Here is a 15,043-nt window from a genome sequence, read left to right as displayed (position 1 = left end):
GTCGACGTAAACAAAGATTTTGGATCAATACTCGACACAACCGACGTGTTGTCTGAGCTTTATCAACATACAGGTGTATAGCGCGTGTTGCTTACAAGCCAGAGTGGATAATTTCATTGTAAGTGAAACTATGATACCCCAGATACGAAGTTTGGAGTACGTGCCCATCTTTGCGGCAACTTCCATTGAAGCAAAACTAGAACCTTGCCATTCTCGGGACTATCCTGAACCTCCCTTGTGAGATCAACCGTCAACCCAAAGTGTGTATTTGCGATTCGTAGTCTCTGCTTCGAGGTCTCGTGAACTTCATAGCTCGAGTACTTTACATGTGTACCCGGGAGTTTAGGTACTTGCCAAAACGTCGAATCGTTTGCCGCTCTTTTCTGTTCCGGTAGTGACCACATTACTTATCTACTATCCCCGACAGTTTTGTGGCCTGAAGAGAAGCTGCACAGAGAAGATGAGATCCCGTCTCATCCCTCGGCGCGCATGCGCGGTACAAACCACCACAGGTAGCACCTCGAGTTGCGGGGAAAATCAACCCCACGTCAAAGAGGCAACCAGTGCGCGCACTGCCTCCACGCGATGCGCTGGTCTCCCGGTTGACCCTCGCTCGATCCGATGTCAAGGCCATTCGACAATCACCGATACCGATAATCACCCTCGTCGCTATATAACGGACGGAGGAAGCTTTTGAAGTAGGTTTTGACCATAATGATCATGGTGGACGATTCGGAAAGATCGATGAAAAATTAACTGGGAAACGACCGAGATGCTTGACTCAATCGGTTATGTGGAGACGAAGTTCGGGATTAGATCAAGTCGCGAATCGATCTAAATTTGGCCAAAGTTTTTCGATGCTTAGATAACCAGCGGGGAAAAAGCTGAGATCTTTGCTAGTGAGTAAGCTGTTCGCGCGATTTGGGCAGAGAATAAGTTGCACAATTTTCTTGAATATAGAAACTTTGTGGGGAAATGATAATTTTACGATAATAGGAAGCGAACGGACTCCAGTGGCGAATGTATAATTAACACAATTAACTTATAGGTCGATACAAAAGTTGTTTCGATAATATCTGCGTCACGCGTGAATGCGCGGTAAATAATCGGACTACGGGTGTTGTTGAAAAACGTCAGCTTTTTCCCGAGGTTCGCGATCATTCAGCGATGTAGAGACACCCGTGACGCAGGTGGAGAGCTACTGAATTTTCGGGAGTTCGCCAACGTCGGGGAAAAATGTTCCCACCGATTAATCCGGTCGATCCGGTGCGCTGAAAAGGTCAGTGCGAGGATGAGGCGGAGGTCAAAAAGTGCTGAAAACCCTTGCCCAGTGAGGCGTGCGGAGTACTTCTGGAGGTAAGGGATACGGTTATTCGCATTTGTTATGGTGCTATATTTCTACGTCCTCGTATAAAATGACCGTTATTTATAATGTCCCGTGACCCAGGGACCCCAATCGGCCATCACGTGACGACCGTGAAATTAGATCCGTCATGCACGTAACGATTTCCGAAATCACCGCTATTAATAAAATAAAAAATGACCCGTAAACTGCGCTCGTGTTTGGTTTATGGAAAAAGGCTTAGATCCCCCAAACGTTTAACGTTCCGCGGTAATTTTTACCGATTCATAGTCACACCTCGAGCTTTTCCAGAAAATTAACTTTTACGTCTTTGAATCGGTGATCCAGAAATTTCGCACGGCTCTGTTTCCGGACAATTCGAAATTTCTGCAATCAGGTGCAGGACAGCATGCAGTTGTGAATGTACTATCGGTTTCTTCAATGCCCATAGCTTGTAGAACCTAACTGTTTCCATCATCTAAACACGTTCTCTCCGGCGGAATATTACGTTATCGAACTATCCGGCAACTGCTGCCCTTCGTGCAGTTAATGCACGCCTCGGGGATACTTGGTCCATGCATCTGCGGTATTCGTGCCTACCGGAATTTCCGACAAATCCCAGATAACCGTGCTCATGAATTGCAATTTGATTTATCTACCGACCGTGATTCATCTTTCGGAATATTTTCTGCTACCGGTTATTGGTATTTTTATTAGACACAAGGACGGAAGGTATAAGCCATAATTACAAAAACGCAAACTTCTCCTCCAAATTTAAAATATTCGGGAAATTTGGAACAGGCTCGAATACTTTTATTTTGTCACACTTTTTTTTCTGTCATTCGTACTAAATTTGTTTTCGGATATAATAACTCGGTTATGATGCAATTACGTACAAAGTGATGTGAAGATCTTGTTCTGCTGAAAAATTCTGACGAACGCAATGAACGGACAATACGAGGAAAAATTTTTCTCGAACCATCTGTGAACGTGATTCTTCGATTCTACAATTTAATTGATTCGGTTTTATTTAAAAAAAAAAGAAAGTATATTTCAGTTAAAGAAATTTCTCATTACCTCTATGAAGTAATAGCCAAATAATGTCGTGAATAATGTTGTAAACGAATTTCATGAAATCTGTGTAAAACTCTGATTGATATTCTAAAATTATGAACCGTTAGTTCTTTGCGCAAATGAAGTTCTAAACGAATTTTTCTTTCAGTGACTACCGTAGGTACTGCGTGAAAATAGTTGTTTACATTACAGTAGTTATAGTATACATTCGGAGTAACTGTAATGGAGTGAAATACCTCAGAGTACCTCAGAGTATGTAACTCAATCCAGAATCCCCTCTCAGTGGTACAGGATTATTGGATCTAGGTGCGGCACGAATCGTGCTTAGACACCCGGCCAGAATAGGCTCGAGGAATGGCTGGCGGTTCAAAACTGAAGCTTCGAGTTTGCAGATAGTGGGTGGACTCCTAGATTCGCCGATAGGTCAAGTGGCGAAGGATTTCCCTTACATATTCAGCTCGGGAAGCACTAGAAATAACTAGGAGACCATGTATGCATGAGTTTATGTCTTGGCGTGTCTTACGTGACGTACATATATACCCGTGAACGTGTAGGAAATACACCGGGTGTGTGTGCGTGCCGGGAATATCGAGGACCGCATTTTTTCACCGTTTCATTTTTCCCCCACGTTTTCACATGACATTTCGGATACCCCAATTTGTCTCCAACTCTCGCATGCATTGAAATTCCACCACTCAGTTACCCGATAAGTGAAAATATTTTCAGCGCTTGCCGATATGCTCGGTTTTTCTGCGCGGGGTCTCTCTACTCGTCGTTTTGATCAATAGGCTCATTAACATGAGGGTGCAAAAACGTGGATTCAATTTCTGGATGATAAAATGAACGAATCCAGGAACGAATACCACGGCTGAATAATACCGAACCCTTACCGGTGTTTACTGATTTTTAATTTCGCATAAATAATCCGTGTAGAAAAAACGTAGTAATTATTCTAGCCAAGAGTTCGCGAAGAATAATACAAGCAGTGGTGAACAATTTGAAAATTCATTACCCCTCACGATTGCACTCCGCCTCTTGTACGGGAAAAGAAGCAGGTATACCTACTTGGAAAGTTGGAAAAGTTTAACTTCCGATGTCGAACATCAAGTACCGGCAACTCGTTCAAGAAATAATTTGAAGAGCTTTTGCAAGAGGCCAAGCTAATTTTCTTTCTCATCGTCAGTGCGAGAAAATATATCCAAGCCACTTTCAATTCGAGACTGAAAGCGCCTGATCTTGTCGTAAATGTAATGCTTTATACATCGCAAACAAATGCCTGAAAACAGTTTTGCAGAAAAAGTTTGAACCGCTTTTTGCCATGGAAATTCTCTCCATCCCGTTACCGCAATTTCTCAATTGACATCGAGTAATTAAACTTTCCTCATTCTCTCGCGTGTTGTTTGTTCTCACTTTTACCGAAATTTTTTCAACTCCTTGCGTAAACTACACCAATTTACATTTCTTGATTACGCCGGGCTCCCGCAGACTAGATTATTCGTTATTTACTGTAATTAACAAAGTAAACGATGAAGCTTCCGTTTGCCTCATTTCTGTTCATGTTAGTTTAGCCGACTTTGCACACTGACAGCCGTTCTTACCTGCACACGAGGTGCCTATAACCTGACAAACTCCGGAGGCAAACCCAATAACCATCAAGACTAAACAGTTTCATCGCTGAGCGTGACACTGAAATAATATATGACATAATTCCAAAATCACGCAAATTCTTGTCCACAGGATCCGTCATTTTTCAATGGACAACTGATACCATAATTTCCTTCTAATTATTCATTTCGATGAATTTCTATGGTTCACAGCAATGTTTGAAAATGACAAAGAACACAAGCTTATCTTTCACGTTATGTCAACAAATTTTTATTCAGATTCTCCAGATTCTCGCAAATATTTTTGCAGTGTTATGACCAACGATAAAAATTCATTGCCGGATTGCAGAATTCGGGGCGATTAAAATTGATACGTGCATGAGAACGGGTAAAACCATATTTGCGATCTACGTGCTCGAATCTTTCATTAATTCAAATGAGTCACTCTGTAAAACGTCCACGTAGGTGTATCGCGATCATTCGGTACTTGCAGAAGCTGTTTCGCGTGTACACAATTGTTATTCCACACCACGTTCCGGCAACACTTCGTATCACAATAAGTTGGATACGAGTTACCTGGACTATGCAGTCGAATTGATTTATCACGTTGGATAAAGTAATTCTTTCGAAACTGCTACGAGATAATACCCCGGTGACTCGAGGAATCCAGATGAGCAAAGGTCTGCTGGAATCGATATATCTCACTGGTACCAGCGTCACAGGAAAATACTCAACGAACCTTGGAACCGACTGCGATGAAGATTTCCCCCATGAAATGCCGACGGTATAAGAGAAAATCACTACTTTTACAGTCGCAATGATCACCCATCTCGGGTATGGACAGTCAAAACGAAATCGGAGTAAAAAATTTAATACCGAGTCGTGAAACTTTATGTTCATGTCGGTCAGATGCATCGCGTATATATGGTTTAACGGCAGACACATCGCTGGATAGTTTGGAAAGTAGGTTTTATCTGGGTTCCGAGAGAAGTGGAATCTGCGATATGTGTGTCGATTTTCAGAACCGGAGCGAATCGCTTCAAGACACGAGAGAGATTGATTGATGATTAATGATTGATTTTTATCTATGCCTTGGTTATGTCTTGAGGCAACAAATTACAGACAATAAAAACAACATAACACAGAGAATTCGTCGAGAAAACGGGAGACAATCAAGTCGAGTAACGTATGATTAATAATAATAATAATTAAGGACAGTCCATTAGGTAGGACGGCAATAATTATTCTAATTAATAATTGTAATTGGTTATAAATACAAGTAGAACGCAGATGCTCGCAAAAAATTAGTGATAGTTAATGATAATTATAATGATAAAAAGAGAGAGAGAGAGACCGATTAGATTAGATTAGATCGTATTTTTGTTACTCATAATTGAAACAAAACTTCACATTAGCAATGACATATAAATATATGTATATATATATAATATATATATAGAGAGAGAGAACTTGAAAAGCCAAGTGTACAATTTTTTGTTCAGAAATAGCAGTGGTCCGCGACCCCCGAGATATTTGCCTCGTAAATACACAATGGGAGCCTTAAGTTCGGTTCGGGGCATACCCGTCACCATAAATCCGAAAAGGGTAGCAGCTTAGCCCGACGAAACGTATAAATGATTTAGAAAAAAAAAAAAGAGTTAAAAAGTTCAGCGGAACGGCCAAGGCGGATCTATTTCTTCCAGAAAAGGCAAAACGGCCACTAAAGCCGAAGCCGAGAGTCCGAAGCACGCGTGTTTTTGAACTTATCTCGCTTCTCCCAGGCACAACAATTCCTCTGCGACGACGAAGAGCGAATCACTTCGCGAAGACACGGGCACACCACGCCGCTGCGGTTCGACCGGGCTTACGGCTCCTGGCACTGCCAAGTTTGCAATTTCCAATCAAGCTGATAATTAACCGGAGATTGGTCCGTGCTGACAATACACGCTGCAGCAAGTGTTTGGCAGTTCAGCGATCGTTTCGACGGCTGAGACCAACAGCCACGGTGAAACAGCACGGATAGGCAGGTTTATGCTCGGACTGTTGCCTCGTTGATACGCCGATAACCTTCGTCGGATGAATGCGAACTAATGTTACCCAAACTTCATCCACCGATCGGCAAACAACCTGCGCCTAAGGTAGAAGCGATTCGATTAGGGTTACTTCAATCAAGGTATTATACTGCAGGCAGGGTTATGGCGTTGACAGTGTTTGAGGAACTTTCGCAACTGCGCGGATTTTCCCAACGGTATATTGTTTTATTTTATTTACAATTTGCGAGCACGGGGGCTGGATATCGTCCGTTTCTGCTAATCTGCCATGATTGCGAAATTCGGAACAAAGCTAATTAGCAGCGGTCCGCTTTGCGAGTATCGACCCTCTGCTGACCTCGGAAAACTTCTGAAACGATGATACATGATTATCGGCTTTAATTAACGCGCCGGCTGTCCCCAAATTTGGCAATCCCAATTCCACCACGTTCTAATATCAAACGTAGAGTGTGTTGTTAAACTAGGAGCATAGTTATCAATGATTCGAGATTCAAGAACACGACGATTAGAATGATCACCACTCGGCGGTAATAAAAACTCTGCGGGTGATTGATTCGCCGCACAATCAATCACTAAAGTGATTAATCCCCGAACGAAGAGCGAAAACCGAAACAAAAATAGGCCGCTTTTGTTCGCGGCAGTTAAAACAATGACTTGTTTTTCTTACCTTCCCGCGGTTCCTGCGGACCACCTGAGTACGCGTTTAATATCGTCAACTTACTTGCTGCAAGATTTCCTCCTCGACACTTTCACACCGCCGTTTTCGGTGGATGTATTTGGCACTGCCTTACTAATGGAGTGGAAAATCTTATTACACGTCAAAGCGTTGCAAATTGAACGCCTTAGTCACGCCATTTAGTTCTTCCTAACGATCGAACTCAACCCTCGTCTCTTCCTATCATCAAATTCCAGCACATGTTCAGGCATGCCAAGTTTTTCGAGGACAAGACGCCCGACGCTGATTCTCGCGACAATTTCTCCTCTACTCTCACATTTGTTCGAAGGAAAAATAAAGAATGAGAGAAAGAGCGAGCTTTACAAGCAGGTCAGACAACGCTGTTCGTGATAAATTGTCAACACCCCGGTAAAAACTTTCAGTGCCAATAAACTCACGTTGCAGTTTTAAGCCCCAATGGCAGCGCGAGGTCTATATCAGAGGGAGCTTCGCCGACTGTGAGCGAAGCTTTCATGAATTGTTTCCTAAGTACGAAACAATGTGCGGATTTGGTCCTCGACCTACAATACTGCAAGACGACTCCTTTCTTTCCGGCAGACGTTGCTTGAGAGCGCAATTCATTCAATTGAACAGAGAGACCGAGATCCGCGATCGGATCCCAGACGCCGTTGGAGTTCTTGGTACAGTTAGAATTATTCTTGATATGATTTTACAGCGACGTCGCAATCAGCTGCACTTGTTTTCCATTCAAGTGCAGTAAGCCGATCTGTAAACCCGACCCAAGGATCAGGTACGAATGTTTTCGTAGCAAGACCAACAACCGGTGTGTACGGAGAGTAGAAACTTTCCATCATTCGGTCTCATTACGCAGGCTTACAAGCCTCTTGAAATGTGATTAGGGGTGAAATAGGGAGCTGTAGGGGTGCGTCCTCAGTCATAGCCTCGGGCGTACGCCCTTCTGATATATTTGAAGAACCGGGGTGTCTCAAGGGTATTTTTTTTTGCTAACGCAATTTGTCACAGCAAGTGGCTAATCTTTTGAACCATAATCGGGGCAATTCGAGACTTGCAAGACTGGTGTACGTTTCACCATGAGCAAACGTAATTACATAGTACAAGTAATGCGACGAAAAAGCAATTTTACGTCGGTAATCAAATCGCATACTGATTCGATCCTACATAATTTCGTATGCAATTGCTCGCTAAGAAAGGTCGTTTCGTCTCCTGGAAGTGATGAAACTTTTCCATACTATTATAAGATTATTCGAGTTATCGAGTTCGCATCTCGGTAAGTTTAACAACTTTTAAACAGTTCAGTTTCGAAAAAAGTTACCCCCGTTCCCAATTTCTGATTTTAAATTTTGAACGACTGATAGTCTAAAGACCGACTGAGAGTATTATACGGCGTATCAAGATCATAAATTCATAAAATGCAGGACTCTTAAAGTTGCATGCATTATACCGTACCCTCTCAAATGCGTGTACATATGTGCATGAAATTCGAATTTGTCGGAAGCATCTTTGCCCCACGTATCTTATACGTATACTGAACTCGAACACGTACAATATGTTTTTCCAACAGAGATAGGTACATAAATATGTAAAGGAGTCGGAATAGATTTGTAACTCCTTCGAAGTAAAAATGAAACATGACTGACGAAAAGAAGTGAAAACAAAACATCGAAAAAATTTTATATTGAAGTATCAAAACACGCAGAAAAATTCTTTCACTTTCATTCATTCATAACTTACGAGGACGCAAGTTCGAGTTTTCTTTTCAAATTGCTCCGCATGCGATGTAAATAAATCGGCAAAAACATACCCCGCGTACGTATATTCGTGAAGATATTCCCTTCTTCGATATTATTTCAAAGAATATTTTTCCAGTATCTGCCAAACATACGACGAAGTTTTTCCTCGAAGGAATAACGAATGACAACTAATTTCGGAGAAGAACTTGTAATCAATGATGTGCAAAAAGAACAGGAAAAAAAATATTTTCCATAGCTGGTAATTCGAAGTTGTTAACCGAGTATTTCGACGCTGTTTCAGATGAGGTCGAGGCGAGGCTGCAGTGGACCAAAAGTCTGGAGGAGTTGATATCGGGGTGACTGAGTATGTCGCGAGCAGCGCGCTCTCGTCGGTCCAACATCTTTTCGTTATCCCCCTCGACGACCCTCCACCTTCTATCTGCTCTCCTTCTTACGCTCTCTTTGAAAGATGTCATCTCGACGAAGGAAATCGCCCGGAGCGACGGCGTCGATGGTATTGAGAAGAGCAATGATACCGAGATTTTTGACATCGGTAAGACGAAAATTCTCGCCGCGGGTGACAGCAGCAGGGAGTATCTCGAAAAGTTGATAAACAGTACGAATTACGGAGAGATCGGAAACGTCGATAAGCGAACGGTTTTATCAAACGCAAGTGGCAATGCCGGAGAATCCAGCGTCGCAATTTTGAACTTGAGAGGGCAGAGTTTTCCTAAAATTTCGGACAGCGATGGGAGAATAACGACGACTCGGGATAAAAACGAACTCGTAGTAACGAAGTCAGGCCTCGATTACGACGCCGAAGACGACGAAGGCTCGACGGGACGACAAAGAACAACGGACCGGGCTAATCTCGAGGCGAAAGTTGGGGGCGAGGCTCCTTTCCTGGGGTTCGTTGGTTCCCAAAAGTTTCCGGTAAGACCGACCTACAAGCCTCCGCCGCCCCCGGAGAAGTTTGACAGGCGCCATTTTGGACTGGCCAAACCGGAAACGGAGGAGAGCGGCTCGTCTGGATCGACGTCGGAACCGGATCTGCCAAAAAGCCCGAGTCGAGATGTAGGTCTGCACAATCCGAAGGTCGAGCGGCGGGAGGACGGACTTGATCCAAACTCGACCGCTGTCGGACCGGAAGCGACTCACCAAAACTCTTCGGCAGCTCTTCCCGGAACTTCGCCCGGCCTCCGAGCTTTAGGAACAATGTCGAATGCTTCTCTGTTCGATGGAAGGAACGAAACGCTGCCTGGTTCCGGGGCGGGGAGTCGAACCGGCGGCGTGAGAGGAAGCTTCGAAGCCAATCTGGAGAACCTGACCTTGCCGAAAACCCCGGCCGTCCGTATCGACGACTTTGGAATACTGAGGGACCTGAACGGCGGATTCGAATCGGTCAGGAATCGGTCCGTCGGTTTCGCGAACGACAGGACGCGGTTTGGTGATAGTGAAGGTGACAAGATAAACGTGACTATTCTCGGACTATTCGAGCTGACCCAAGGCAACGAACCCAGACCCGAAGGACTCAGCGAACTTCAGGCCGCCAGGCTCGCCGTCGAGAGGATCAACCAGATGGACAAGACTCCCAGGTTCAGGATACACCTCGTGCATAATGACACCAAGGTAAGCCAGCTTGCCTCTTGCGGTACATGGACGATGCGATGAACTCGATTGAAGGTGAACGCGACCCATTGCCTGAGTCGAAAGCTTGGAGGACTGACAAAACCGTTTGAAAAATCGCCAGAAATGTTATTTGCGACGATGATGGTGAAGACGAATGAAACATCCCTGATACGTATCTGTGAAATCAATACAGTGAAACTTCCCAACAGCGGATACCTTCGGGACTGAAAATATTGTCCGTTATTGAGGAATGTCCGTTATTCAGAACAACATTAACGTGTAAATTGTGCTGCTGGAGATTTTTATACTGTCCGTTGTAAAGAGGAATCCGTTATTGGGAGTCCGTTAAGAGAAGTTTCACTGTATGAACAAAATCGCATGATACAAACAAGGATATTAACGAGTTGAGAATCTATTTCAAAGTTAGAATGTTCAACGTGATTGAAAGTTGGTGATTTTGATCCGATTCTAGTGTTTTAGGTTTGATAATAATAATTATGACGCGCAAATTTGATTTTTGACAAAATTCTGTTGTACCGTATTTACAAAACTTTGTCTCTATTTACCATGGAAATAAATATTTGTGCGATTTCTGGAGATCTTTTTGGCGAACCAAACAAGTCTAAACACGTCATAATCGTAACAGAAACACCAAAGTTCAATCAGTTTGGACGTAGAACAATGTGAGACTAAAGTGATTGCCGTAGACTTGCATTATACTCTACGCCGTCACCCAAGGTAGTTCTGACCTAAGGTAAGTGTGCCAGTTATTGACCATTTTTGTTTGTATCTGTCTAATCCTGAGTTCTAAAATTACCAATACATAAATTTGCAGTGTCTAACTCTCTAGTAATTGGTTTTAGTCACCGAGAAGTTCACAATTTGTGCAGTAAATTTATAATTGTATAAAATAAAAAGGTCCGAAAAGTGGACCTAAGCGTGTCAATAACTGGTACACTCACCTTATTTGTCTGAGTCTCAACTTGGATAGATTGATGAATTGAATTCAACCCCCTTCGAGCGTAACTATCGTCAACATCTTTAAGAGAAAAAATACGCCAAAGAGAGTGGATGCGTAACGACAACAGATGTTCGAGGAATTGAATTCCCCGCAGTGATTATGCGCCCGCATTTGTGGCTGCCAGGTTTCGAGAGGATCCTCGAAAGTTTATAGAGTTTAGAATCCTCTTGGCCCGCGTTTGAGAACCTCCAACCTTTTTTGAATGAGCTTAAATTACTCGAAGTAGCAAAGCGAACGTTTCTGCCAGATGCAGATTCTATCAGGGGATCGGTTGAACCGCTTGGCCGTGTAAAGTTGGCTTGTGGATTCAGCAAAAAGCCAAGCGCACCCGATGCAGCAGATATACGAGTATTCGTCGCTTTTACACCGCGCTGCTAGTTGTGCTGAATTTTTTCAAACACGAATCCAAAAGAGCGGGTACTCGAACAGTGAACTGCGATTGAATGGATCGGTGATACGCGCACTTTTCAAATCTTGCTGCGAAAATTCTCCAGCGCCAATTGATCTTACTGGGTGAAAGGATGACTGGGGGGGTATTGTGGGTACTCCATAGCTCCCGGAAATTAGCAAAGCGTAACCCGAGATTAAATACAACAAAGTGGTTTTAGTCGGGTACTTTTGCATTCAGCTACAAGTCTTCACCAACTTTCGCGACCTGTTTCGAATAGCAAAGGGCTTCTGAGCCCTCGCCAAATTCTTCAAACTTCTTGGTCCGACTTCGTTCGATCTTCTCAAACTCTGCGCAATCTCGACTACACCGTGCAGCGTGTATTCTCAGGGATTGATGTATCGAATGTAAGGCGTTGAAGATAGGTATGCCAAACTCGAAGGACACGGATGAATCAGTTTTGTCACTTCGAAGTTTAAATTGCTTCATAATCGTTTATGCTTAATGTTCGATGCAATTGTGTCTCTTTTTTTTTACCCGACTAATACGAATCTCTCCCGTGTGGTAGTAAATATTTCGAAGAAGCAGAGAACGTGGAGAAAAAGAACAAGTGGAAAATACAAAAATCTGTGTATAAATGTGCAGCATAAATATATACGCGTATAATAATATATGTTCAAAGTTTTTCTTTCAGGGTTTGGAAAAAGTTTCCCAATTTTACAGAAGCATTAAAACGGTGCCCGGGCGAAAGCTTGTTAAATTTCAAATCCGGCTTTTAATAATGATTGGTCATAAAACTTCTGGAAAGATGGATACCAATTTTTTAAAAGCTCGTTGAATGAATAAAGCCCCCCCCATTAATTACCGGATACAATTTTAGTTCACCGACCGTTGTGCGTCATTCTCTTGTTCAACGCCAACTAATTGCGAGCTCGTTATTTCGTGCCGAAAAAACCAAAGCCTGATACGAAAAATAATTCCGAAACTGCGGTCAAAGTAATCAATTTTAGTGCTTCCGTGGTAAAAGTTTTCCCTTGTTCGTTTGGCGCAAGTCTAAATGACTAAAATTCATCGTGAAAGAGTAAATTCCCCATTGACCCAAAGGGCACTGGGAGCCCGGAGTTGGGAGATCGCGAAATTGAAATCCGTTTCTTCGGCAAGAAAATTATCGCGCTCCCAAGTGACAGGATCTCTTAATAGCCGGGAGGCCGCGAGAAAAATCGACCTCCATGATGAATAGTTCAAATTCGTAAGCCAAAGTTACAGTTGCAACAGAACTCGCCAGTCGGAGATAAGACCGTTCGTCTCGAATCCGAAGGGTTGGAATCATCCTGACGTTAAACTTTTTTCAGCTCAAGCTCAAACGAAGTATTCAATTAGATAAATATATGTATATATTGTTTCGGTTTTTCACAACCTTGAACTAATTGTATCCGGAGATAATCCGACGTCAACTTCCCTACCCGATTATTTCTGCCCTAATTCGGCTACGTGGAAGAAATTTAACAGGCACATGGTTTAGAATATTATACGTCAGTTCGTTGAACGCATTGATCACTTCTCTGCGAAAGAATATCTTAATATCTCACAAAATAAAAACCAAAGGGCATCCCTTGACTTCCAATTGACGAATTGAGGCTCGTGGACATTACAAAAAAATCGGGTGCCTCGATTTATTCTCCTTGTCGATCGATTGAGAAGAAAAATGGTGCGATAACATTTTTGGTAAAAGTCGGTAAAAACTGTTTTCGAAGCTTATTCAAGTTTGGTTTACTTTTTTTTTATATTTTATTCAAGAAAAACGTTGAATAAACGAAATATTTATCTCCAGAAGATTTCAGCCGAATTAAGAACAGTTTTTTTTCATTTATTAATTTTTTTCTTATTGTAATCAGGCACGATTCCAAATATATCTACGATTCAAAGTGAATCCTCGTTTATTCGCGACAGTTCATCGAAGTATAAATAACTAATTAGTCTTCTATGCCGCGAAAATGATCGCTAAAATTCATTTTGATCGAGGCATCGAATAAAAGGCAGTATAAATCGCGGTAAACAAGACGATATATCGGTAGAATTCGTAGGAAAAAATTTCAACGAAAAAGATTAAAGAGTTAAACGTAAGTGACTTTTGGGAGTTGAAAATTAGAACTAAAATTTTCCCGATCTTTTGTTAGTAGGAAATATTTCTGTTGCCCGCAATACGAAACACGAAAAAGAAAACAAAGTAAATAAATAAAATGAAAAGGCCTTTCTCTCTCCGTATACAGAGCGGGACTCTGTTACCCGTTTCCCGACGTTTACTTCCCGGCAATTTTTAGACATTTTTAATCAACCATCCCGTTACTTATCCCGCATCACGCTGCGTGGTTCTCCGCCTATTTTCTCCGTTACAGAGAAGAAGAATGAGTTAATTCAACAAGTTGGGGTGGCTGAAGTGGTCCCAGGTGGCGATCCAGCGCTCCCTCAGGATCCCCACGTCTCCTCCGGGCGCAGCTTCAGATCCTCGCTGCGGTCGCGGGGGCGTCGCAAGAACGTGTGCGGCTTCATTAAATGCAGGCCTCGGGTGATACGCGGCTTTTATGCGGTGCGTCGCCCTTCGTCTCGCCAAGAAAGCCTCTTCCTCCGCAGGAATAGGCCCGGGAGTAATTTGTCGGCAGGTGAATAGATTCCGCCTTGATAATTTGGCAAATCTCTTCGGGGCTTGAAAAACTGGCGAGAGGTGCAATTCGTTGTTTCCGTAAGGCGAAAGCTAGGTGGTATTTTTTAATGCGTCTTTCGCTGTTACGGGAACGCGTTATTTTCTGTAAAGCTGCGAATCGGACACGCGCCGTGCTTTCTACTGTCGTATAACTGTACCACTTACGAATAAAAGCTTATACACGCACACGAACGCCAAGAGTCTCGGTGGAGTAGATTTACGGTACTAATTAAATGCGAACAATCTCCAAAGTTATACATCTCGCCAAGTTATTAATCGGAGGCATGATAAATCCCCGCGGTACATAACCGGCAGCCCCTTTTCTTCCACCCTCTTCCTTCCTCTCTTATTCCGACTCAGGTGGAAAAGATAATTTACCGGTAAAGGTCAGCGGTCCGCTTATCATCGCGGTTGTATTCTTCTCTCGCCAAGTTATTACACCATAATATCCGTATACTTCGTGCGAGACGAAGCACACTTCCCTATGGCGTCGGAACTGAAAATTATTACGGTTCTAAAACGGTGATAATAATTTCAAAATGCAGTATCGTTACACTAAGGGAAAATTTTTAGTTCCGGTTACCGCTCAGTCTTTAATTATTTCCATTTTTTACCATAATCGAAAAATATAGTTCTAGGTAGAAAATGAAAATTAGTTTTATAGCTGTTACCGGAGAGTCTAGTATCTCTTACTATTCTTCCTCATTACGATCATTGTTGCTATATTTTCCTGCAGCTGTTCCGAAAATTTAATGCTTGTGCAGCAATAAATCGACGTTGAAGCCTTATTTAACTAAAAAAGTAGA

General features: G+C 42.7%; 1 protein-coding gene across 5 annotated transcripts in view; it reads left to right on the top strand.

Annotated features, from left to right (window-relative positions):
• The first annotated feature begins 578 nt into the window (after positions 1-578).
• Positions 579-15,043, top strand: part of GABA-B-R3 (gamma-aminobutyric acid type B receptor subunit 3) — a 103,204-nt gene continuing 88,739 nt past the window's right edge. For 4 of the 5 annotated variants that reach the window (XM_069134223.1, XM_046616009.2, XM_046616011.2 and 1 more), the window contains exons 1-2: positions 579-1,356; positions 8,800-10,127. In XM_069134223.1, coding sequence (XP_068990324.1) covers positions 8,865-10,127 — 1,263 coding nt within the window. In that variant the 5' untranslated portion in view covers positions 579-1,356; positions 8,800-8,864. The remainder of the gene's footprint in view (positions 1,357-8,799; positions 10,128-15,043) is intronic. The other variant, XM_046616010.2, reaches the window with a different exon arrangement.

Source organism: Neodiprion pinetum, chromosome 3 (assembly GCF_021155775.2).
Source record: "Neodiprion pinetum isolate iyNeoPine1 chromosome 3, iyNeoPine1.2, whole genome shotgun sequence".
Lineage (NCBI taxonomy): Eukaryota > Metazoa > Arthropoda > Insecta > Hymenoptera > Diprionidae > Neodiprion > Neodiprion pinetum.
This window is presented reverse-complemented; position numbering and strand designations above follow the sequence as displayed.